The 26,909-nt window shown below is 37.4% G+C and overlaps 1 protein-coding gene across 1 annotated transcript in view; it reads right to left on the bottom strand.

Annotated features, from left to right (window-relative positions):
- Window positions 1-26,909, bottom strand: part of LOC140136322 (U3 small nucleolar RNA-associated protein 4 homolog) — a 121,613-nt gene that overhangs the window by 11,578 nt on the left and 83,126 nt on the right. The window contains exons 13-14 of the mRNA XM_072158048.1: window positions 25,466-25,561; window positions 17,592-17,777 (exon numbers count right to left, since the gene is read on the bottom strand). Of these exons, the coding sequence (XP_072014149.1) occupies window positions 17,592-17,777; window positions 25,466-25,561 (282 nt within the window). The remainder of the gene's footprint in view (window positions 1-17,591; window positions 17,778-25,465; window positions 25,562-26,909) is intronic.

Here is a 26,909-nt window from a genome sequence, read left to right as displayed (position 1 = left end):
CAAAAGCTGACCTGTTTCAGCCCAAAGGAATCACATATTAAGAACCAGACCAATACATCTCAGAAACCCATAACCAAATGACACATTAAGACTGGCAGATCAAGAACTAGACTAAAAAATGTCTACTTGCTAATACTACATAAAAACCTCATACCAAACAAAATAACCCAATTTTTCCACAAAAGAACCACAAAGCTACCAATACTTTGCATCTGAGAAATTCTGGAGCAACTTTCACCCAGACAACTAACAGCAGACGACATAAACACACAAGAAAACTACGATCCAAAAAATACACTCAATTCCAGCGGCATAGTTCAATAACCTCTATTACAAAGCAACTCTCAAAGTTTGACCTTAAGTTGTGGAAGATGAGTTTTTGTACCCAACACATTAAAAATTCATCCTATGAGTATGCAAACATATTTGGGTTACGGAACTTTGACTTGAGAGGTGAACATGCATGACATGTTAGCGTAACTGTCTGCTGTCTGATTCTGCTTCGTGCTGGAACCAAAATGATGTGAACTTGAGTAAAACAGTTGCAACAATATTGTATTTGAATTTCTTTGAGACGCATTTTTACGCTGTCTGGTTTCTACCTTGTATTGTGGATTGGTAGGTATATAGCATGGTGATTGTCTACAATTGGAAAACAGAAAGGTTTTACTGTTTGCTCTTGCACACGATCACCTTATCTCTTCCTTTCACTGATCAAGATTTTTTACTGAGTGACCATATGACAAGCCTGATAGTGACAAGAAAAACCAGAGCCCATTTGCAAGAAAGGGGGAAAAGAAATGGGGAAAAATAGAAATTGACAGAAACAGGATGAAACAAGTAAAAAAAATTAAAAAGAAAGAAAGAAACAGACAAAAAAGGAAGAAAGATACAAAGAAAGAATAAATGAATGAAAGAATGAATTAAAAATGAAAAGAAAGAACAATGAAAAGAAAGAAACAACAAGGAAGGAAGGGAGGGAGGAAGGGAGGAAGGAGGGAGAGAGCGAAAGAAAGAGAGGAAGAAAGAGAGGCAAAAGAAAAATACCACTTTAGCAAGTCACAAAGAGCAAAGGAATAAGGAAGAAATAAAACAAATGAAAAAAGACTAATAAGAGACAAAAAAACTACCACTTTTAAAAGTCACTCTGAAATACTACAATTGATTTGATTCCCAGAGTAGCTATTGTCAGTTACACCTCTCTAGCATAATACACACTGCAATAGGGTCAGTCCATGTCGAAACAGATTGAGTGTACACCCACCCTCTTGGATTTTGCTCTCCTTTGGCTCAGGGTACCTTTCATGGATCCCTAGGTGAGGTCACAAGAAAAAATTCAAATTCCATTTCGTTTGCGAATGGCGGGCAATCAAAGTTTGGCGACCTCGACCAAAATTGTGAATTTAAGGGGTCCAAATGACAAAGTGCTCTCTTTGAGGGGCACTTTCTTCTTAATTGAATCAGTTGTGATCCTCTTTTTGAATGTGGTCACTCACTGGCTGTGTCTGAAATACCTAATGCCAAAAAAGATAGATTTGAATTTCGTTGGGATTTCAGAGGGGTCAAAATCAGCACTTCGTACTGTTCAATCAAATTATCTTGATTTTGAAGGACCCATGATAATGTCACAGTGCACGTATAGGTCCTAATTATGTTCAGAATGGATTAACCATATGCCAATGTCTATGAGCAATTAAAAAAAAGAAATTTCTAGACCCCTACAGAATTTTAGGCCACCCCTAAAGTGGTTCAGCCACAAATGGCACTTAAAGTCGGCAAATTTTGACCCCTAATAACTTTAGGTGTACACCAGATATGAATTTCTAGTCTTTTGCATCTGAAAGAATGTAGTTTAATGTTATTAGGAACATAAGATTTGTTTTGTATTTTTGTGTTTTAGTATAAAGTTGACGCTTTCAAAAATAGTCATTTTTGCCTAACATACCATGCATACAGGATACGGTACAAAATGCCAATTTTAGTATGATATTTTTTTATATTTTTGATCACTTTATAGCCATTTGTATTATTTATCCTGATATTTCAAGTTGCTCTTGAGTCAAGTAATAAGAAAAAACTACTTTCTAATCCTCTGTATGGATTTTTAAGGGGACCAAAAATGCACTTCCTGGCAACGCTGCACATGCAAAGTACAGGTTATGGGGTCAAATTTTCAGAATGCTCCCAATTATGTCAAGTAATATATCAAATTACTCGTATGGTCATGAGGATTCCAAAAATGTATAGTTTGTTATGTGTCAGACCTTTCAGGAGGGCGCTATGACGAAAAATGTTCATAGGTCAACGACCTTTTGAAAGTATCAAAACACAAAAATACAAAACAAATCTTATGTTCCTAGTAACATTAGACTACATTCTTTCAGATGCAAAAGACTAGAAATTCATATCTGGTGTACACCTAAAGTTATTAGGTGTCAAAATTTGCCGATTTTAAGCGCCATTTGTGGCTGAACCACTTTAGGGGGCCTAAAATTCTGTAGGGGGTCTAGAAATTTCTTTTTTTGAATTGCTCATAGACATTGGCACATGGTTAATCCATTCTGAACATAATTAGGACCTATAAGTGCACTGTGGCATTATCATGGGTCCTTCAAAATCAAAGATAATTTGATTGAACAGTATGAAGTGCTGATTTTGACCCCCTCTGAAATCCCAACGAAATTCAAATCAATCTTTTTGGCATTAGGCATTTCAGACACAGCCAGTGAGTGACCACATTCAAAAGAGGGTCACAACTGATTTAATTAAGAAGAAAATGCCTCTCAAAGAGAGCGCTTTGTCATTTGGACACCTTAAATTCCCAATTTTGGTCAAGGTCGCCAAACTTAGATGGCCCGCCATTCGAAACGAAATTGAATTTGAATTTTTTCTTGTGACCTCACCTAGGGGTCCATGAAAGGTACCCCTGAGCCAAAGGAGAGCATAATCCAAGAGGGTGGGTGTACACTCAGTCTGCTTTGACATGGACTGACCCAATATTTGTGTGACGCTATGGCTATCCATCAGACTGGAAAATGCCATTCAAGCAACGGAGACAGAGCAGGTACAAAAATGAAACCAACGAACGTGGGCTATTGCGTTTTCTCTGTGCCTTCTTATTCTCTCTCAATCAATTGGTTGCTCCAATGCTGTCTAGACTAGTGGTACAACAATAATAAATAGGTGAACAAACTCTGCATACAGGGCTCAACATAAATGGCTCACTTCAAATTGGTGCATTTTAATGGGCTAACTTCAAATTGGTGGATTTCATTTTTAGATTCTTTAATTTCCTCTATCAAGTGGTTACACTGAGGTAGATAATAGTAATTTATATCAACAACAAATATCACATAAAGGGCGCCGCTATTCAAAAGTCGGATCTCTACCCATATTCATGTCATGGCTAATCCAGTTTTACCTTGTTGTGTTACAGCTGCATAAATTGTGCTTTGCAAAAGCGCTTTGAGATACACTTGGTGGATATAAGTTGCTTGTTATTTTTTTATTATTTTTTTCAACATTCTTTATTTACTTACTTATTGATAAGCAGGATTCATTAAAGGGGCATTTCATGACCCATAACCCCACCCCCCACATTTTATACCACCGGAAACCTCTGGCTACATAATGTTTGTGTGCAAAATATTTTTTTTTTCATGGATACCTACTCAAACACACCATAAAAAGAAGATGCAAGAATCACAAAATACTCCTTTAAAGGGGGTAACCCTATTGGTTTTGGATATGGATTGTCTTTAAAACTACATAATAATATCAAATATCGTCCCCTTTATGCTGCATCATGAAAAACGAGAGCATTTTCAGCGTAAATGTGAATAAATAGCAAAATTCGCAATCCAATACCTTGGTATGTGTGAATTGCATTCTGGGCAGGCAAGCAACAACAACATGTGCCGTAATTCCCTTCGTCATGTGCCGATGCGTGCGTGGTGCACTGACATGACAATCAAGCTCCACTAGTCACGTTCCGATACTAAGTTGTGACACTAGTTTTAATAATTATAATATGCCTACCTCTAACCACAACCAGTTTCGTCTTTATATTGTTCATGATAGATTTTTGTGTATAAATGATGGTAATAGCCATGCCATTATCGACGAAAACAAAACAGACCTGACGACAATGCTGCAAATGCACGTATTGAACGGATTTGTTTGCTTTTAACTCTTTTTCGTATCATTTCAGAAAAAAAGGAAACAAAACATATTTCCTCTTGCAATATGTACATTTCAAATGAATGTAAAAAAACTTTAACATTTTTTAAAGTTAAAAATGGAGAGGAAAAAGAGAACTATTACCGGGTATTGAACCGGGTACCTCATGGGTAAAACACAACACGCTAACCAATTGAGCTATTTATCCCGCTTCGTCCATGACGGAATTTTTAGAGCTATATACTACCGCCGTAAAGCTGGAGTCTCCTCAGCAGTTAGTGTGGTTCGCTCTTTTCACAGAATGTGAATGACGCAAAACAAAAGTAGCTGTTGAGGAGACTGATTATTCATTCATAATTCCCTACCCAGAAATCCGAAGTACTTTTTAGTATTTAGAAATTGGTAGCCTGTAAAGGCCAATGTTTTTCATGAATTCTCCAGAAATACATCGACTTGGGGCATCAAATTTCAGGATAGTAATGAGAAAAATAGTATCTATTATGTGATACCAAAACCTCATCAACAATGAAAAATATCGGGGGGATGATGCTGTCGATTGGGTTACGGACCTTTAACATCATGGCTTGATATTTATTAATAAATTAAATTTTACTGCAATTAAAGCACTTCAGGTTTAGTCTTTCACATGGTATTTTAGTATACCATTGGGGATTACAATCATACAAAAAGATATCGCGACAAATTGAGGGCGTTGCTGTGGAGCAATCACACATGTATTTTTAAAGGATGTCTCCGGCAATCACAACATTATGCCTTATATGATAGAAAATTGATTATCAAGCACGAATCACATGGTTTTATTTGAAACAAACTCATATTGACCATAAAAACGAATTAATGCAGCCGTCTCTCAACACGCGATATTCAAAATTCCCGGCGCGAAATTATCCAGTGCAATGACGTCCCAGTAATACAATGAAGGCTGACAACAATTGAGCACAAGTAACCATGACGTCATTGCACTAGACAATTTCGGGGAGGGAATTTTGAAATATCGCGTGATGAGAGTCGGCTGTTTTTATTCGTTTTTATGGTCAATATGAGTTTGTTTCAAATAAAACCACGCGATTCGTGCTTGATAATTGTTTTTCTAACATATAAGGCATAATGTTGTGATTGCCGGAGTCGCCCTTTAACAAAGCGGACAAAATCATAATTATATAAAATAATAGGAAGTAGCCAGGCATATTCTGTTCATTAGTATGCACCTTAACAAAACATGAGAACAAACAAGTCCTATTTTGGTTATTCCGGGGAATATCAGTGCCAAAACAACATCAATTGGTACTTCATAATTGTGTTGCCATGGTAACATCACGAACAAGGACCAAACATTATACACGAGTGTTTTGAAAACACAATGTAATTGGTCATTATCTATCAAAAAAACATGTCAATGGAATAATGATATGAGAAACCTCCCTAGGTTCATTAGTATCAATTGGTTAAATTTTGTTAAAAAATATATATGTAACATTAATGATGTCTGCTGCGTGGGAGAGATGCAAAACAATAGTGTCGACTTATTGGACACATTGGCGACTAATATTCATACAATCAGTATTAAAAAGGTTATTTCAAAACAAAAACATAAATTGCAGTCAAAAGAATCACTATGTTATGGACATCGTCACACACACATATGGATGAGCAGTCAAATCTAGGATCCACTTAAATTAAAACTGTTTAATGATTTTATAGCATCTTCTTTGTACAGTATGATTCAACAACAAAATGGTCATTCCATGAAAAAATGCTCATTTCCAAAATTGTACTTGATTTGGACATTTAATTTGCAAAATTTTAAGTGCCCACTCAGTAACTTTACTACACATGATCCTCCATCATTATGTGCAGGATGCAACTATACAATGATCCTCCATCATTATGTGCAGGATGCAACTATATAATGATCCTCCATCATTATGTGTATGATCCAACTACACGAGCGTCGGCGTCTACACTAGATCAACTTGGATCCTCTGAGAAGTTTACTGGGGTACATAATCCTATTGTGCTTAAATATCAGTAAAATCAGAGCATGTTTTGCAGTAGAATTTCACAAAGTTCCTACTTAAAGGGGCATTTTGTGATACACAGTCTCATCCCCCACACTTTTCTTAGAACATGTTGAGATTTTTTAACCGCTGGAAACTTCTGGCTATATAATGTTTATGTACAAATATTTCTTACAGATTAATTTGTTAGCCAATCGTCAAATTTGAATTACGAGAATGAAATGACAACACAGTGACCTATGGAGCAGTGTAATACATAATCATGCATAAATCCCAAACGCAAAATCGGAATCAACTGAAATTTTGGGAATAAGCTTTTTTCGTGGATATCTACTGAAAATGTTATTAAAAGAGGAAGCTAGGATCACAAAATACTCCTTTGATTGCTATTTCTTGCTTTATAACTCTATATAGAGAAATCAGTAGTAACAACCTGGTAAAAATAGGCATTCAAATGACATCATAGCTAATATTAAACACTTTGGGTAGCCAACATCACCAGGTAGTAAGTAGTCTCCATGTGGTTCCCATTATTAAAATCTGTCTATGTGTTGCCTAACCCATGTATTTTGCATACCTGTCTATCTGATGTCTAAACAATGTATTTTTCATATTATAATATCCAAGAAACTTTTTCAAATTCACAGGTATACCTGTGAGAAGCCTTTGTCAGCCATAGACCCCCACACCCACCCTCCCTCTCGCGGGGGGCACATCAAAATGTTCCCCAGAATTTTGAGGAGGTGCGTCTTTGGGAGCTGATGGCATACCGGTAACAGGGGGTCTTTTGGAGCTGCGGATGGGGATTTTGGGAGCTGCAAACAGTCAAAATCAAGGGTCTTTCTTGGCTGAAATCGCCTGAAAAATAACCCCAGAAATATGTGATGCGATCAAGCAAAATCAGGCGGAACTCGGAAATACTGATTTTGAGATATAGCCAAACAAAGGAACTATTTCCTTTTGTTTCCTATTGTTTTGGAAACTCTTTAATTGCGCATATCTTTGGAACTGTTGTTCCATTTCAATGGGATTTTCTGCAAAATCCAGCTTTGTTAATGCCTTTTACTATCTTATGAGAAACCGAAAATTTAATATTTCCGAGTTCCGGCTGATTTTGCTTGATCGCATCACATATAAGGAATGAGCAATTTTGGGGACTTTTTTGAAATTATCAAAATCAAGGGTCTTTCAGAGCTCTATTTTTGTCAAATATCCCAATATCCCGAAATCCCAAAAAGGGGGTCTTTCCTTGGGAGCATACCCGTATGGTCACTTGTGTTAAGTGCCCCTCCCCCGCTCTCACTTACCCTCTCTTTTACCATAAAGAAATCGCACCACCCTGATAAAAAAAACAAGTACCGTCGGATCCGTAGCGGTCGCTGCGGGACAAGGAATTCAATTTTGCAGTGTTGGTGTCTTTAAAAAAAATTTCAAAAAAAAGAAGAAAAAACAAAATTCGGGAAAAAAAAAATTCGGAAAAAAAAAATTTCAAAAAAAAAAAAAATTTCGGAAAAAAAAAAATTAAAAAAAAAAAAATTTGGAAAAAAAAAATTTCAAAAAAAAAAAAAATTCGGAAAAAAAATTTCAAAAAAAAAAATTTGGAAAATAAAAAATTTCAAAAAAAAAAAATTTCAAAAAAAAATATTTCGGAAAAAAAATTTCAATTTCCCTTAATTCTCTTCAAAAAAAATCCCAATTTCCCTTAATTCTCTTCAATTTCCCTTAACTTCCCTCAATTTCCCTCATTTTCCCAAATTTCGGAATGAAACTCTTTTCCAGTATGGGGCGGTATAGGCCCTCCCCTCCTCCAAGTATCATAGCCATGCGACAAACAATGTAGACGTAACAGCATTTTTTAGCTAATATTAAACACTTTGGGTAGCCAACATCACCAGGTAGTAAGTAGTCTCCATGTGGTTCCCATTATTAAAATCTGTCTATGTGTTGCCTAACCCATGTATTTTGCATACCTGTCTATCTGATGTCTAAACAATGTATTTTTCATATTATAATATCCAAGAAACTTTTCTCAAATTCACAGGTATACCTGTGAGAAGCCTTTGTCAGCCATAGACCCCCACACCCACCCTCCCTCTCGCGGGGGGCACATCAAAATGTTCCCCCAGAATTTTGAGGAGGTGCGTCTTTGGGAGCTGATGGCATACCGGTAACAGGGGGTCTTTTGGAGCTGCGGATGGGGATTTTGGGAGCTGCAAACAGTCAAAATCAAGGGTCTTTCTTGGCTGAAATCGCCTGAAAAATAACCCCAGAAATATGTGATGCGATCAAGCAAAATCAGGCGGAACTTCGAAATACTGATTTTGAGATATAGCCAAACAAAGGAACTATTTCCTTTTGTTTCCTATTGTTTTGGAAACTCTTTAATTGCGCATATCTTTGGAACTGTTGTTCCATTTCAATGGGATTTTCTGCAAAATCCAGCTTTGTTAATGCCTTTTACTATCTTATGAGAAACCGAAAATTTAATATTTCCGAGTTCCGGCTGATTTTGCTTGATCGCATCACATTTAATTAAGGAATGAGCAATTTTGGGGACTTTTTGAAATTATCAAAATCAAGGGTCTTTCAGAGCTCTATTTTTGTCAAATATCCCAATATCCCGAAATCCCAAAAAGGGGGTCTTTCCTTGGGAGCATACCCGTATGGTCACTTGTGTTAAGTGCCCCTCCCCCGCTCTCACTTATCCTCTCTTTTACCATAAAGAAATCGCACCACCCTGATAAAAAAAACAAGTACCGTCGGATCCGTAGCGGTCGCTGTGGGACAAGGAATTCAATTTTGCAGTGTTGGTGTCTTTAAAAAATTTCAAAAAAAAAAAAAAATTCGGAAAAAAAAAATCCGGAAAAAAAAAAAAAATTTCAAAAAAAAAAAAAATTCGGAAAAAAAAAATTACAGGAAAAAAAAATTTCAAAAAAAAAAAAAAAAAATTCGGAAAAAAAAAAATTTGAAAATAAAAAAATTTCAAAAAAAAAAAAATAAAAAAAAATTCGGAAAAAAAAAAATCTCGGGAAAAAAAAAAATTCGGAAAAAAAAAAAAAAAATTCAATTTCCTTAATTCTCTTCAAAAAAATCCCAATTTCCTTAATTCTCTTCAATTTCCCTTAACTTCCTCAATTTCCCCTCATTTTCCCAAATTTCGGAATGAAACTCTTTTTCCAGTATGGGGCGGTATAGGCCTCCCCCTCACCAAGTATCATAGCCATGCGACAAACAATGTAGACGTAACAGCATTTTTTAGCGTTTGTTACTAACGGACGGACTAACAGACTAACAGACGGAGAGACATGGTGACTTATAGAGCTGCTACCCGCAGCTAACACCCGCAGCTAATAAGCACTTAAACTTAAGGAGGCACACAGGATCACTAATTATCCATTATTATTCACCTCATAACTCGAAAACTATTTATGTAAAGTATATAAAAGTATACATTTTTTTAATGGAAATGAGCTCATAAATCCATTTAAAATGTCAGTTTTGGGTCAAAAAGTACAATTTTCGAGAAAATCCCCAAAAACGGCTTTTTTGACCAAAAATTTTTGGTCCGCCATAAAAAAATTATTTGAAAAGCACAAACTGTAAAACATGAATTTTATTAATTTAGACAAATAAATCTAGAAAGTGTTTTTTTATTTTTTCGAAATTTTGCTTAGTTTTTAAAATATAGGCAAAAAATCAGTAAAAACGTGTGACCCGTGTTCAAATTTTTGAATCATGGGTGATAAAAAAAAGTTCTAGGCCCTAATTTAAAAAAATGAAAAAACACTATCTAGATCAGGGCTCCGCAAATAGCGGCCTTGGCATCACATGTGGCGCCCGTGAGCTTCCAGTGGCCTTGCCACTGGCGCCGTTTAGATTTAAAATAAATAAATAAACAATGCGATTCCCATGTTATCCTTGTAAAGACAGGCTAAAATGTTGCACCAAATGGCGTCATTTGCACCTCAAATTAAAAAAAATCGATAGCTTCACAGGGGAAACCCCTCTGACCCCCCCATTGAGTGGCGCTTTGCATTTTTTTTTTTTTTTAATTTCATGTGGCGCTTCAACAAATCTATTTGAGGAAGCCTGATCTAGATTTTAGCCATATCTAAACGTTTGACTTAAAAACTTACCTCAGTGATGCTTCATTTAGACGCTATGGCGGACCAAAAATGGTTAAAAGTGGTCAAAAGTGAACTTGCCGAAAATCGCGATTTAGAAAAATACAGCGGATTTTAGGTCCATTTTTGAAGATTATTCCATAAATATATAATCCGGTGACTTGTGACGTTTGGTCAAGTTAGAAAATGAGAAGGGGCGTCCTACTGCAGCAGATTGGCATTTTTTTGGTGATTTAGAAGGTAAAATATACAATATGACAAAATTATCCGTGCACATTCGGCAGATGTTTATCCACATGGTGTAGCCATTTTATTTACTTTAGTCTTGTTTCCATGGTGCAGCAGAGCTTCCGGCAAGGCCGCGGCGTCGCGTCGGCGTTTGAGGAGCGACAGGGCGCGCTGACAGACAGACAGGTTACGCGAATAAGTTGCACAGTGCATGGCCGTGTTGCCGCGAACGAAACCATGATTATTTAAGCACAAGTTTGTCCTGTTCCGTATAAAAAAAGATCATGCTCTGTATTAAAATTTGCGGACATCAGAACATTAAAATTAGCATAGAATAACTGACAAGCAATTATTTTAGCAGATAATCAGGAAGTTTTATGAAATGAATAATAAACTGAGACATAATCATGATAATTGCGATTTCTGTTTTGTACTAATTTTCATAATTTTGCTTTAAAAATGCAATGTTTTTAATTTATCGTTTTTGGTGATTTTTTTTTTTTTGGTGTTGACAAATATTGCATTTTTATGTTCATTGTCCTTTTCTGAACCGCAAACATGATGTTGTTACTACTCGTTGCTTTTTCTTTTTAGTTGAGAGGCACCACAGCGGCCCGTCCGCGCCAAAGATAGGCATTTTAACGCCCGTTATAGCTAGGCCTACACCACAGGAATCCCAAGTAAAATTTTAAAAAAGATTCTGATGTGTCGCATTACTCAATATTCCGTTTTTGTTATTGTAATTGTTTGTAATTTTATTTTTAACTTTTACGGAATATCAAACACGTTACAAAAAAGTCATAGGCCTATTATAGGCCTAAAGCCACAATAAAGTTGTAAAATATTTTGTACCGCATAAAAAGTGAATAAAATACAACAACATAAATTTAAAAAAGTGTGTCTGTTGTTGTTTTCAATCAAATAAACGTGTAAAAAGTGGGGTAAAAGTTGTAATATGTCTTGAATAAACTTCTTGTAAAACGGACAAAAAGTAGGCATAGGCTATATGTATGTTAAACGGGCAAAACACGGAGAGGTCACAAGAAAACTGAAAAACACGGAAATTTACATGGCCTAACAAAACCGAATGTCAAAAGTAGAAAACGGAACACTTATGAGGGGGCTGGCATTTTCTTCGGAAGGGGGGGGGGGGTCACAAATATACTGGGGGGGTCATAGAATTTTCAGACCAAAAATAGGGGGTTATAATTTTTTAACACCCAAAATAGGGGGTTATAGAATTATTTAGGGCTGGTGACTTAAAATTTTAGCCTTTCTTACGCATTCTTTAACCGCATGGTCGAAATGTGCGTACAATCTATGCACAATTTTTACACGCTCCGCGCGCCTTCTTTACACTTACAATAAAAATTTTACCACGCTCCACACACTTTCTTCACTTTTAAGTTTTGACGCGCTCCGCACCTTAGTTCCGGCAATGAATAATTTTTCTTGAGTCTGTGTAGTTGGAAGGGGGGTGTCATAAAATTTTTCGACCAGCGATAGGGGGTCGTAAAATTTTTTGCCCGCGATAGGGGGGTCATAAAAAAAATTAACTCCGGTCACCGACATATTTGTGACCCCCCCCTTCCGAAGAAAATGCCAGCCCCCTTATGGCTTTAAATTAGATTGTGGTTTATGCAGTAGGCCTACCGTATATATGCATCATGCATGCTATAAAGAGCGTTTTAAAACACTGCATGAAAACATTCACGAAAAATGCTTTAAACATGTTAAAGCAGTTTACATTTTAAAGTATGCAGAAAACATTATAAACGTGAAAGTTGAAAGCCAGACAAACATTGCAAATAAAAAGGCATTCGGCCAAAACATTCGCAAAAAGTATTGTAAAACCAAAAGCTTTTATCGCAATCATGTTAGGCCTATAATATGGTAGACCTAATAGGCTTACTAATGGAAATGTAGTTAAAATTGGTTATGAAAAAAGCACGAATTTGCGTTTTCCATTATATTTCTCGTTTGAAATTATTATTTAGCATTAAAACATTTATGAAAATGCTTTCATAAACGCGTGCTCGCTATGCCGATTTCAAATATCGACATTTTTGACATAGAGTTGTAGGCCTATGCCTAGATGGTCGATATGATGTATTGAAATGTCAACGTTTTTGACATTGCGTTAATGGTCAATCAGGAGTAGAGAACGTTTGAAAACGAATCTTAAATCCGTGTTTTAATAACACTTTGAAACATTATTCAGGGCCTTAGGTACTATAGGCCTACAGGTAGTAACTGCTTGCCTATTTTTATGGTCTTCAAAATGAAGACGAGACTGAACGACCGCAGAGGCTCCCGAACCAAGGCTGGGACTGCATAAAATATAAGCTATAAATATAATAGGCCTATATTCCTGTCCAACTATACCAACTTGGTAAATCGAATAACAACAAATGAATGAATGAATGAATGAATGAAATAAAACAAATTTTTAAACATAAAATAATAAGCCTAATGATGTACTATACGTGCTAAGTCTAGCCTACTAGCAAAATATTTAGGGCCTACGTTTTCTATCGTATCTACCAGATTGCGTCATCATTACAGGGCTTCTTACGGGTAACTACTTCTTACAGATAAATTTCATCTTTTCAAGGTCAGAATGAAACTTGAAAAACAAAACAAAAACAAACAAAAATTCACTATTATGTTTATAAAAAAACCTATAATTTATACCACTATATCAGCACTTTTTTGGCGAAATTTATGGAGTAGGCCTACTGATCCTGGGACGGGGACGGTGGTGGTTTCGCAATGCATGCAATGGTGCAAGCTTTACCTACCTTGGAAGAGATCAATACGATAAAATACGGTAGTGATCGCGATTGGCGACTCCAGCGCCTCAATCAGTAATCACCTCGCCCATCCAGTTTACCATGTGTGCGTGTCTTTGCTAGCTGTACGCCGCAGAACGCGTTTCGAGAAAGCGATATATTGCGGGAAAAAAATAATTTATTTGCTTTTGCATTTTGACGAATTTTTAATGAAAAAGGGTCTTTAAAATAGCTTTTCTTATGGTTCAAATTTTAAGATTTCTTTAAAATCTATTAATGACAAGATAAAATACAGTTTGAAGATGACATTAGTGATGAAAACTTAATTTTGGCTATGTAACACTTCAGTGATCCTGTGTGCATCCTTAATACTCAACACATTAATTAAGGTTAGTTGTCTTTTCTTGAACATTTAGCGCAAAAGCTTTTCCCTGCACCAGACAGCCATGGTTATAAGTTGACATGTGATGGAGCTAGTCTGTGGGCATTAATTGCATTTGCTTTTTAATGCGATAACTGTTGACGGCAAACATTAATGTTCAATAGGCTGCATGCAGTTCATTATCCTCGACATCCGTTCACGCTTCGATGCAACAATAATAAAAAATCACTAAAATCAATAATAAAGGGGTAAAAATGATACAAAACAAACTTGCGTAATGAGTGTTGCCATGTTTTTATCACAAATGGGCTACTTTCATAGGGTTGCTGCCTCCAGCACATATTGAAATAATTCTGTTGCTTTATTTGGTCTGTTTCTGTATTATGTGATGCAATTGAGTGAAATGAATCCAATTTGGGCAAAATATAAATTATGTTTAACCCCATGAGAACTACCTGCCGATAGGCCAAAAAGAAGTTTTAATTATCAATTGGATCAATCAGCAACATTGTTAGAATAATTTCACTATGCAAAATAATCGGGGTGAATTATTTGCAAAGCTCCATTCTGATTGGTGATTATAGTGAAGATGTCATGTAATTGACCAATCAGAGGCAATGTTAGATCGGCAGGTAGTGCTCAGGGGGTTAAGCATTTTTTTAAATTGTGGAAACGACAAATTCAATTTCTGTTGTAATCTCTTGGTGGAAGTGGGGATTCTTGTTGAAAGTTCACGGGGTTGGGTCTCTTGGTATACTAGTCGGCAGGACAAGTGATTTGCGCCGAACTTTTTTTCCGCGCAATTGGCTATTTTTTCCCTATGAGCAGGGATACATGATTTGCACTGAAAAAAAGTTCTGCGCAATCTCCGTGCAATTTGCTATTTTTTCCTGCGCAAATCGCCTGTCCCTGCTGGTCGGTAACAAAGCTCATTCCAAACAACGCGAGACCAGCTTCAGTTCTGGAACTCTCAAAAAGTGGTATAAAAATCACAAAGAGCTTCCCGAGATCTTGTATCGGGTCTCAAATTCAGCCAGGGAGTCTCGGATAGGTTTTCCATAATTGCCACTGCGTATTTTTCTTAAAAGTGAAATGGTGTTAACATTACAACTATCACTTCAATTACCAGCTTAATTTTAAATATCACATCTTCTACCTAAAGACTTGAAATCTCCTTTCGCAAGTTTTATTCCTGGTTGATGGTCATCATATACAATGATAAGGGTATCCTTGCTATTGTTCATGGTCTCACATCGGGTATATTTGCGATGGACACTACAGGTCTCACATGGGGTACCTTAGGCACCAGAAACAAATTTGTTCGATCTTTGGATCGACTGTTGATGCCGTCAATGCTTATTTTTAACGAACTATCAATTAATGCTAAATCTATATCGGTCAATATCAATACAGGCACAAAATACCATTTTATCAAAATTTAATAGTAAATTAATTGATTAGTTGAACTAATTTATTTCTATTACCTTACTTTAACCCTAACTGAACACAAGGGATTTTTGCTATCTGAAGGGAAAGAAGAAACGATAAAGGAGAGAAGATGAAGAAAGAAGTCACTTTGCACCCCCGGGATTCAAACCTCGGACCCCCAGCATGCCACGCAGAAGATCCCCAGCATGTAGCCACACAGGTGACGTTGGCCCGCCAACGATTCCCTGGGCATATATGACTTAGGCTGATTAAGTCATCAAGTCACGTGCAATGCGTGCACGAGCAGCGATTTTCATAGTGAGATTCAGTGAGATCTAGTTCAGTAAGGGTTATTTTGGCCTATATCTAGGAAAAACACGCTACATAACCCTAACTGAACACAAGGGATTTTTGCTATCTGAAGGGAAAGAAGAAAAGATAAAGGAGAGAAGATGAAGAAAGAAGTCACTTTGCACCCCGGGATTCAACCTCGGACCCCTCGCATGCCACGCAGAAGATCCCCAGCATGTAGCCACACAGGTGGCGTTGGCCCGACCAACGATTCCCTGGGCATATATGACTTAGGCTGATTGCGTCATCAAGTCACGTGCAATGCGTGCACGAGCAGCGATTTTCATAGTGAGATTCAGTGAGATCTAGTTCAGTAAGGGTTATCTTTTTAAACTGAAGTGGTCTTAGATAGGCTACCATTTTACCCATTTTTGGTCTCATAGAACTCATTGGTTACCTTTAGTTAGAAAATGCTTCAGTAAAAAGGTGGTCATTGGACTATCTAGTACACTGGGAGCGTAGATTTCAAATGGAATCACCCATTCGGGTAACTCCATTTGAAATTCACACTCCCTATGCATTAGATTACGGTCATGTCTTCCATGAATGGATTTAAACTGCAATAGCCTATTTCAGTGGTTTGCCGCACATCAGTTTGAAAAGGAGCCTCACCTGCGGCGCAGCACGGAATAAAAACACTTTTAATAAAAAAAATAAATTATTACTTGCTTCATAGTTTTGCTGTTAGTTGAATGCCCGCAATTTCCCAATATCTAACACACAGAACATAACAAACAGACAGTGCAATAAACTGTTGGTAATGCCTACACGTAATGATAGAATGGTAGCACATATGGATAATAAATGTTCAACTAATTACATTTTAATGACACTAGATGGATAACGACGCCATCCTATGAGCACACCATAGAGCAAAGATACATCAACCTTAACAAGTACGATGAACCTGCATGCGCAGCAATACCAGAGATGTGATAACAAGTTGCTTGCATCGAAAAACGTGGAAGGTTTTCAACCAAAAATATGCTTGCGTAATACTTCATTAGTTCCAGACCTGCTCTCACACTTGCATTAATGGTTTATTAACATATTTAACATTCAGTGTGCAAAAATCCCAACATTTTAATTTCAGAGTTCTGGATTTTCAAATTACCGTACCTTTAATAGTACTTGCGACCTTGCGACACACACACAGGTAAAAATTTGCACTGTTTACGGTCATGGCAAGGACGTCTAACAAGCAGCCGTCAATGACAGTGTCCAACCGCTGCAACATGGTTTAATTATTAAATATCAATTTTACCGCCCCTTGCAAGTGCATTGACTTTGTTGTGTTTTGCGTTTAACTTCTTTCCGCGGTCATGAATGGAGCAGACAGTGGACTAATGCTAATGACAACAGGCGACTGATTGCATTAAGACATGCCGTGATGTTAATCAAACGTAGTAATGATAACATGCATGTGGTGTCATGATTATATAATGTTTTTCACTCAGACATGAACACAGGCCATTCATGAAGAAATACCACGAAACCTGAACATTGTATCACCTTCAAAAATGTTGCGTTTTACACTTCATTTCTTCCTGCGGTTGTGGTTGGACTAGCGATAATGACAACAGGCTACTAATTATTTATGCTGGGATGTTAATCACACACATAGGAATGAAAACGCTGTGTTTTCAGGTTCATTCAGACTTGCACCTGGGGGGTGGGGTCAAGTGTGGTTTTGATAGGGATGTGCCTCCACAACCCATAAATATACAAATTTTTCAAGAAAATCCCACCCATTTATACCGGAGACCTAAGGCTCCACTTGGTACCAAAATTGACCAAAAAGGGGCCATTGTTATACCAGAGGCTGTATTTGAGGCCCTCATTTGTGGTACATTCCTGTATGGTCATTTGTACTTAGTAGCCCCCCCCCCCCCCGGACTCAGGCTATTCATGAAGAAATAACCAAGTCACCTGCAAAAGCCCACATTTTTTAAACACTGTGTAACCACCACAAATATTTCATTCCAATAGTATTTCCTTGTTTAGAATATGTTAGTCATGCGACTAGTCGCACATTTATCAGACTTGAGAAAAGATATTATTGTCATACCTTTGCTTTGTCGATTATGGTGAAACTTTGCTGATCTTGCACAAGAAACTGGTCAGAATTCTGAGGGTTGAATGTCAATTGACCAATCAGGTCTCTTCTGGAGAGCCAAGCCGGATGCAAGCCCGACTTGTAAACTGTCCTTGACCATGGGGTGTAAGACAATGTGCTAGCACTGAACTCCTTCAACTGAAACAGGTAAAAAAACATAACATGTTAAATGAAATGCTCACCACAGGGGAGGCTCCTAAATGATCCTTTACACACCAATTTGTATAACCAAGCCAAAAATAAAATCACACACTTAGCAGCAGGGCATGAGAAAATGTAAAACACAAAATAAAGTAAGCAATAAATAATAACGCCTTGGTACCGAAAATTTGCTAAAGTATACTGTTTCCTGTCTCCGTTATGTTTTATTTTGATTTTACTTCACATCCAGTATAAGTATAAGTGTTTATCTGGAGTATCTCTACATAGATCCAGTATAAGTATGTGTGTTTTGTCAACCATCTGTTTACTAACTAACTATAAAATAAACAAGTAATGCAAGTCCATGATACACAAACATACAGACAGAAAAAGAAAAGAAAGACGATAAAGAGAGAGAGAGAGCGAATGAGAGAATGATAAAGGAGAAATGGGAGCAGAAAGAGAAAGAACAATATCTAGCAAGAGAAAGACAGGGAGAATGGGAGAGAAAGATGAGAATGAGTCTGGAGGAATGAAAGAGAGAGAGAGAGAGAAGATCCTTTGCTACACATTTCAGTATGATAACACTTTATCACATGATATTGTTTATGCGTTTATACTATTATAGGAATATTCTTGATCAAGGAGTACCCTTTCATAAATTTCCATCATCAAAAGCCTTGATTCTTAAAACCCTTCTGCAAAACATCGCAATATTATCTTTACAACGATGATAAGAGACTTTCTCAAACAATCAGTTCACTGATGAGAGTTCCTATGTCATTTCAAATCCATCATATGCGCATCAATCATCCAACAGATATGTCCTTGAAACTATAAGTTGCTATTATTTCCCCCTTATTTTTTTGCAGACGCACAGACGAGTTAGAATGTCAAGGTTACGGTGCGAGACTCAAAACGGTGCCAGACTGATTGGTTGCATAATGACAACGTCTGGTATAACTACACGCATTTCATCAAACTGATATTGTGGTATATATGCACAGACGTTATATTTTCTAAGTACAATGAAAGTGATGTGGGGGATCTTTGTTGGGGGTGACAGATACTTAAAATTTATGGGCAGCATGAATGCAATTAATGTTTGGATCCTATTATCAGTTCCGGGTACCCCGCCAACAAAAAAATTTGTTGACCGAGCTTTGGGAGAGGGGCAGTTAGTACTCAAGTTTGGTTTGGGAGAGGGCAGTACTCAAGTTTGGTTTGGAAGAGGGGTACTCAAGTTTGGTTTGGGCGAGGGGAAGTACACAAGTTTGGTTTGGGAGAGGGGCAGTACTCAAGTTTGGTTTGGAAGAGGGGCAGTACTCAAGTTTGGTTTGGGCGAGGGGCAGTACACAAGTTTGGTTTGGGAGAGGGGCAGTACTCAAGTTTGGTTTGGAAGAGGGGCAGTACTCAAATTTGGTTTGGGAGAGGGGAAGTACTCAAGTTTGGTTTGGGCGAGGGGAAGTACTCAAGTTTAGTTTGGGCGAGGGAAGTACTGAAGTTTGGTTTGGAAGAGGGCAGTACTCAAGTTTGGTTTGGAAGAGTGGCAGTACTCAAGTTTGGTTTGGGAGAGGGGCAGTACTCAAGTTTGGTTTGGGAGAGGAGAAGTACTCAGGTTTGGTTTGGGTGAGGGGAAGTACTCAAGTTTGGTTTGGGAGAGGGGCAGTACTCAAGTTTGGTTTGGGCGAGGGGAAGTACTCAAGTTTGGTTTGGGAGAGGGACAGTACTTAAGTTTGGTTTGGGTGAAGGGATGTACTCTAGTTTAGTTTGTGTTCGTACGTGCCTCCAAGAATCGGAAAGTGGGCCCATATTTATACCAATTTTCTAAGAAAATTTGACCCATTTTTATACCTGCGCCCAGATATTTGGCCAAATTTACCACAATTTCCTTATGTTTTTTTAAATAATTATGCTCCAGTTAAGTGAAAATGCAGTATTCTTGTCAAACATTTGGAAAAAAAATGCCCCAATTTCATACCAAATTGACTGAACAGGGGGCCATTGTTATATCAGAGGCTCGAAAATGAGACCCATATTTGCAGCATATCCCCCGTATGGTCATTTGTTTCAAACTTTACTCTACAATCCACAATTTCCCTTTCCTCTCCTACACAATATTGGACGATTTCGTTTAAAATCTGCCATACCTCTGTTGAAAATTTAAGTTAAGTCTTCCACAGAGGGAGTATGTTTTTAAATAGAATTGGCTATGGTTAATTATTTTGAAACCTATATCTAAATCTTCCACAGAAAGTACATCAACACCAATGATACACTAAACACACAGACTCATTTTATTAAATAAATTCAAAATGAGCGGAACCGCCTTCAAATAATCAGTGGTTTATTTCAGTTCAACAATTTTAATAATACACAAACTGTGGCACAGGAATTATGGTGCAATAAACATGTTGCCTTCTAGACTTTCTCAAATTCAAAATGAGCCGAACCGCCTCCAAATGATTAGTGCAATTTGCGGTTGAGTTCAACGATTTCAGTAATGTTTCCAACATACCATTTGTGGTCTTTGTGTAACAACAGAACACATGGCGATGTTGACATAACTTTCACGGGTATTATCACACTGCTTCACCAATGTAAATACTAATAAGAAAAAACAGAAATGCTTGTAGTTGTACTTAGGGCATCCATACCCAATGACGTATATTAGCCACACAATGTTATTCAAACTGCGATAAGGCCTAAAAAAAGAAGTTTGTATTGCCGTTAAAGCAACAAAGTCAGAGTCATATTGTTTAAATATTTTGCTAAGTACAAATAATCACCCTGTTGTCACACTTTAGCATGCTTTGTAGCATTCATTAACCCTAACAGAACTAGGACTCACTAAAGTTCACTATTAAAACCGCTCTGCGTGCATGCATTCCACGGGACTTGATGACGCAATCAGACCAAGTCATATATACCCAGGGAATCGCTTGGCGGGCCAACGTCACCTGTGTAGCTACATGCTGGGGATCTTCTGCGTGGCATGCGAGGGGTCCGAGGTTCAATCCAAAAGTGCCAAGTGACTTTCTTCTTCATCTTCTCTCCTTTTTCGTTCCTTCTTTCCCTTCCGATAGCCAAAAACCTTGGGTAGGGTTAGTGACCATGCATATTTTCCCTATATGCCTTCTTAACCATAACAGAACTAGGACTCACTAAAGCTCACTATTAAAACCGCTCTGCGTGCATGCATTCCACGGGACTTGATGACAATCAGACCAAGTCATATATACCCAGGGAATTGTTGGCCGGGCCAACGTCACCTGTGTAGCTACATGCTGGGGATCTTCTGAGTGGCATCACGAGGGGTCCGAGGTTGAATCCAGGGGTGCCAAGTGACTTTCTTCTTCATCTTCTCTCCTTTTCGTTCCTTCTTTCCCTTCCGATAGCCAAAAAACCTCGGGTAGGGTTAGGGTTAGGTCACCTTGTCTATTGCTAGCTAGCAATGATTAAGTATTCAGCAGTGCATAATTGTGACGTTCAGCATCAGGTCAGACTTGTGGCATCAGGTTAGGGTCTTAGGGTTAGGGTTCATTGTTGATCCGAGATTATATACAAGGCTACGGCAGTATTTTGTTGAATTGAAATGTATTTGCTGTGTATTTTTCCAATTTTAAAGGGTTTTGGGTCTCTGCAGTCCCACATTGCAATAACCTGAATTAGTCTCAGCAATTACAACAATAGATTACATAACAATGGATTTCATGACCAGTTTTTTCATTGGTCAGTATTAAGCTGCAATCTTTAATATATTAGGCTGCAATCTTGGTGCTTCAATTTGGTGTTCTGACTAACCAAGATCGCAGGCACAGATTGAGCTAATTTGGACACTTTTCTGTTCAGTGGTCATGTCACAAGACTAACCCCTTACTTGTGTTTATAAGCACTGGGGTCACCTCATCTATGTCAGTTTTGTATGATCAGGGCTACAAGAACACACATTTCAACTTAATGAACACTTTTTTTGCCACATACAATATCAAGAAGTGCAAGTTCACCACAAAATACCATAGTAAACAATGATTTATAGGTATTCTTAGGCTTGTTTTTTAAGTGTTGTGCAGTACAAATTACAAACAGGCAAAACATTTACACAACATTTTTGTGTATTTTAATACCAAATATGAAAATTCAAAATTTTAAAAAAGGCCTAGGGTGCAGAAGTCTGGCTGAATCTGTCAAGGTCAAATTGTGGACAGGTAATTTCATTCAAATAAAAGTGACAGAAAGTTTAGGCTTTGGGTATACCAATGCATGGGTCTTGGAACACCGAGATATCAACTTTATTGAAGGTTCATTAGGTGTCTCGTCTCAAGTTGGGAGTTACGCCATATTGGATTTCACAGTGGTAGATTCGAATCAGTGCGTTTACGCGGTTGTGTCGCCAGTGTACTGACAAATCGCTTTTCTACATGTGTGTGTAGTGTATATGCCCTATGGGGTTAGTTAATGCACGCGATTCAAATCTGCCACTGCGAAATCCAACATGGCGTTACTCTCAACTTGAGACGAGACAGATTTTAGTATATTTTCTTGCCAGTACCAATATCTTCCAACACGCTCCTCTTATCTGTTGATACAGTTCTCCAAACCCAAAATTTAAAACCCTGATTTTGGTATATAAGGGGTTAACGGGTAGTTTCATCGTCTAGACTACCAATTGTTTGCCAAACCACCATCACATCCTCAGCAATGGTCCAGATTTGTTTGAAGTAAGAATGAGCTAAACTTATCCCGCAACCAGAGGTACTTCACAAATACTTAACTAGTAGTATCAGACTACAGGCCTATATACAATGGTCTACTCCAACCAGGTACGTCTTAAAGAAGGATGTCTTGCATAAATCATTGGGCTGCATTCAGGTGTCATGTCTACAGAATTTGGCTACATTTTGGAATGCACAATTGTGGAGTCTTATACACATCATTGGGCTACATTTAGGTGTCTCACTATAGAATTTGGCTACATTTGGAATGCACAATTGGGCTCCTTGGGTGCCTTGCAAACATTATTGGGCTTCATTTAGGTGTATTGTCTACAGAATTTGGCTACATTTAGAATGCATTGGGCTCCTTGCAAACATCATTGGGCTTCATTTAGGTGTCTTACTATAAAATGTGGCTACATTAGGAATGCACAATAATTGGGCTCCTTGTGATGCTTTGCACACCCCGCTTGCACACATCATTGGGCTACATTTAGGTGTATTGTCTACAGAATTTGGCTACATATAGAATACACAATTGGGTTCATTGTGGTGCCTTGCATACATAATTGGGCTACATTTAGGTGCCTTCTTTGCAAACATAGGCTATTTTTGGTCTCTTGTCTGCATAACTAGAAGTGGATTAACCTTTCAAAATATTGACGATGCCATTCAAGTCTCTTCATGATCTAGTTTTAACTCAAGATACAAAGCCAACAAAACTGACAAACACAATTCTTAAAGCCTGAAATGTTTGCAAATGTGTAAACTTCTTTAACTACATATGAAGAGCTTTAGTTGCAAAAGCCCTTACATCCACCTCTGACTTTCATACCACCTTCCATTCCGGAGATTTTGTATATTTCCTGTCTGGAAAATCTTTGGGAATTTCCCTAAATCCTAACTTATAATGAATATGAAATTGTTTTGTTTTAATTTTTTGATCGAGAGTGCCTTGAATGTTCTTAAACTATTAAACCAAAAGGAACTGTTTTAACCCTAACCCTCCTGTATACTACAAAATACTACTTGATATATGCGCTGTTCGTGCGTGCATCCCACGTGGTGTGATGACACAATCGCCCCAAGTGATAAATAGGCACGGTTTAAGCTGGCCAGCGAAGCCCAAGACCCGTGGCAAAGTGTCGCCGACCGAGTGCTTGGCATGCGAGGGGTCTCGGGTTCGAATCCCACCCAGAGCAAACAACTTCTTTCTTTCTTTTCTCTCTTTATTCTTTCCTTCTTTCCCTTCCCGTCGCCAAAGAGCCCTTAGGCGGTTAGGGTTAAGGTCACTATGTTTGAAAAAAAGGTGTAGCTTCAGAATTACTCAAAAAATGGCATTTTGCCGAATTTAATTAAAAATTCATAATTACAAAAGTAAATGAGATATATCAATTTTTCTTTTTGATTTTGAAAGCATTAGTCAAGTTACAAAAAGAAGTGCAAAAAATGGGCTAAAATTTTATACATAAAGGTGGTTTCTAAGAAAAGGGTAAATTTATTTAGTTGCAAAAAGCCTTACATCCACAAAAGGCGCGATATAAAAAAAATGAATAGGAAGGCTTGAAAATTGTACCAAACCTATTCTTTTAGTTTCTATTCATCAACACTTTATCCCAAACCAAACTTAATCAAATCGATCAAGTAATAATTGCACAATTAAAAAAAGCTGTTTTTCTCAAAAGTCAAAAAGTGGATGTAAGGGCTTTTGCATCTAAGCTCTTCATATATTGCATAGTAAAATTGAAAAATATCTGAAAATTTCACAAATCCTTGCTAGTCATGAATGAGTGCATTGGGCTATTCCAGTTGAAATCCATATACCCCCTATGGAAGATATGACCTTAATCTCCCACAGAGGGAGTGTTAATTTCAAATCCGGTTTCCTGAACGGATTACTCCATTTGAAATCTACACCCCCCTGTGTGAGAGCTTAAGATCAAATCTACTACAGGGGGTGTATGGATTTCAACTGGAATACCCATTTTAATGGTTGACAGTAACCTGGAGCAGTTAGCTACACCACCCAACCGATGTACAGATGTTGCGGTGTACGTGTGAACGCTAACACCTTGGCTAGGTATACTTACTCTATGGCGGTACATCGTTTGAACTTGTTACGCCACAATGATTTTTTGTTTCAGCCATGCTGATGCCCTTCACATGTGTGTCATTCACAAGCTTGCACTTTTGCAACCTTTCCTGAGAACTTTTACAAACTGATAATATTGGTTGATCTTTTTTACATTTCTATAAATATAATCTATGATATATTCCTGGGGAAGGAAACTGCTTGCCAAAAATTGGTTGCCCTCCACCCCCTTGGCCTGCCAACAATTCTTCTCCCTCAGCCTGCCAAACAATATTTTCCCTCTTGCTCAAGCCAAATTATTGCAAATCCAATTTGCAAACCTTAATAGTTTAGATACAAGCATAGCAAGCAGGAAATGTTGCATATTTGGACATTTCTGTGCTGTTAAGATTAAATGTGTGCCAAAAATTGCTACCCCCACTTTAATCTGCCAAAAATTACTTGCCCGCCCCCCCACAATTTTGGACCTGCCAAAATTGCTTGCCCCTCCTTTTTGGCTTGCTAAAAAATTCATGCCCCTCCCCACAATTTGACCCTACCCAGGGCTCATAATTATTGCATACTGCATAGTTCCTGTAAAAGTGTGCTGCAACACTAAATATGTGACATGATCCAGGGGAATGTCTGCAGTTTTCAAGTTTTTTACATCATTTTCTGGCAGTTTATGAATGCTACATTTTGATGCAAACCCCATCAAAATTAGACGTCTGGTTACCGAGTTATGAGCAATTTATCAATGGCTGAAAACAATATCAAACAAAAGAATTTGAACACTGTTTTTGCCGATATCTCAAAAACAATATTAGCGACATCCGACTCATTCCCCTTGATCATGTCACATATATATAATATATTCATCAAAGCAGCTAACTACTTACAGTCCTATCACTGTATGCTATCATCAAGCTGGCCATCTTGGGGTCAAAGTTCATTGCAGTAACTCGACGCTTGTATCCAGGTAGTTTGCCTACAGTCTAGGTTTCAAAAGAAGTGAATAAGAATTAACTGATTGAGCAACACTTGATGAGTAGTATATTTGGAGAAAAAATTTACAAAACATTTGACGTAAATGACCTTTGGCCTTTTAACATGGTACAAAGATTGCACACTATTACTTACAACATTTCAAACACAGTTGACAGTGTCAGGAAGTTTTAACTTTAAAATGACCTGGATATATCACAATTTCTAGAACTGTTAAATACATGGAAATTATTGTTTGTTTGTTTGTTTGTTTGTTTAACCGGTCCATCCGGGCAGACACACACTTGAGTCCTAATGGGACCAGGCTCAAGCAAAATGCTTGCCTATATGAAGAGCAAATAAAAAAATAGGATTGAGGAAAAAGAACGAGGAAAAGAAAGGCCACTCAACAAATCACTTGAACAATTTTGCTCTTGCCCTTGGGTCGAGAAATAAGAAATTGGGAATTCTTATACTTGAATGACGATGGAAACCCCACTATCATAAAGTTTTATATCATTTCAGCTCCTCAAGACCACTGTTCTGCTCTTACCATTTCATTAACTCTCTCCATGTATATGGACAAGTTTCAAATTTTCTTTAAAAATTTCACAAATTTCAGAATTATACATTATATCATATTTGGAATCAGCATGCAAAATACATCAAAATGAGTACAAACAAATTGGTTAAGTGGTTCTTGAGATAGCTCTTGATATTTTGAGGACAATCTAAAAAAAATCATGTTAAAGCCTATGTCCCGGACACAAAGCATTGAGACCTATTTGCTCCAATAAGTTTATTATGCAAATTCAGTTCATTAAACACCATTTATTCAAAATTGGTTTCTTTTACCAAACTTTGCTTTTCAAATTGGTGTTGCACACTCCTACCAAAATTAAAGTTGAGTATCTCCCTAGGCAAGTTACTATGGTTATCACACCCAAGCAAATTTCAAAATGGAACGTATATCAGCGTAATAAGGTAAAACAAGAATTATGCAGTTTGTGGTGGCCCTATAGCAAACATTTGTATAAAGAAAATGCTAATCATGTCATTAATATTCATAAATTGCATATAACATGACACAACCCTATACAGCACAAAAGGTGATCATATTCTATCACCCTCCTAAGTTAGAAGTTAATTGGTGTATAGGCTGCAGAGTGGATTAATGGAATGTCAGGCAAAATATGCAAATAAGCTCATTAATATTCATAAATATGTAAATGACTTTCCACAAACTATACAACACACAAAATGTAAAGAAAAAGGGGGGGGAGGTTGTGATGACAAACTGTTTTAAAATAACAGGTTAGGTTACAACTTTCAGTGGCCATATAAAGTGGCACCTAACAA

Source organism: Amphiura filiformis, chromosome 16 (assembly GCF_039555335.1).
Source record: "Amphiura filiformis chromosome 16, Afil_fr2py, whole genome shotgun sequence".
Lineage (NCBI taxonomy): Eukaryota > Metazoa > Echinodermata > Ophiuroidea > Amphilepidida > Amphiuridae > Amphiura > Amphiura filiformis.
Note: the sequence above shows the minus strand (reverse complement) of the source record. Positions and strands in the feature narration are given on the sequence as shown.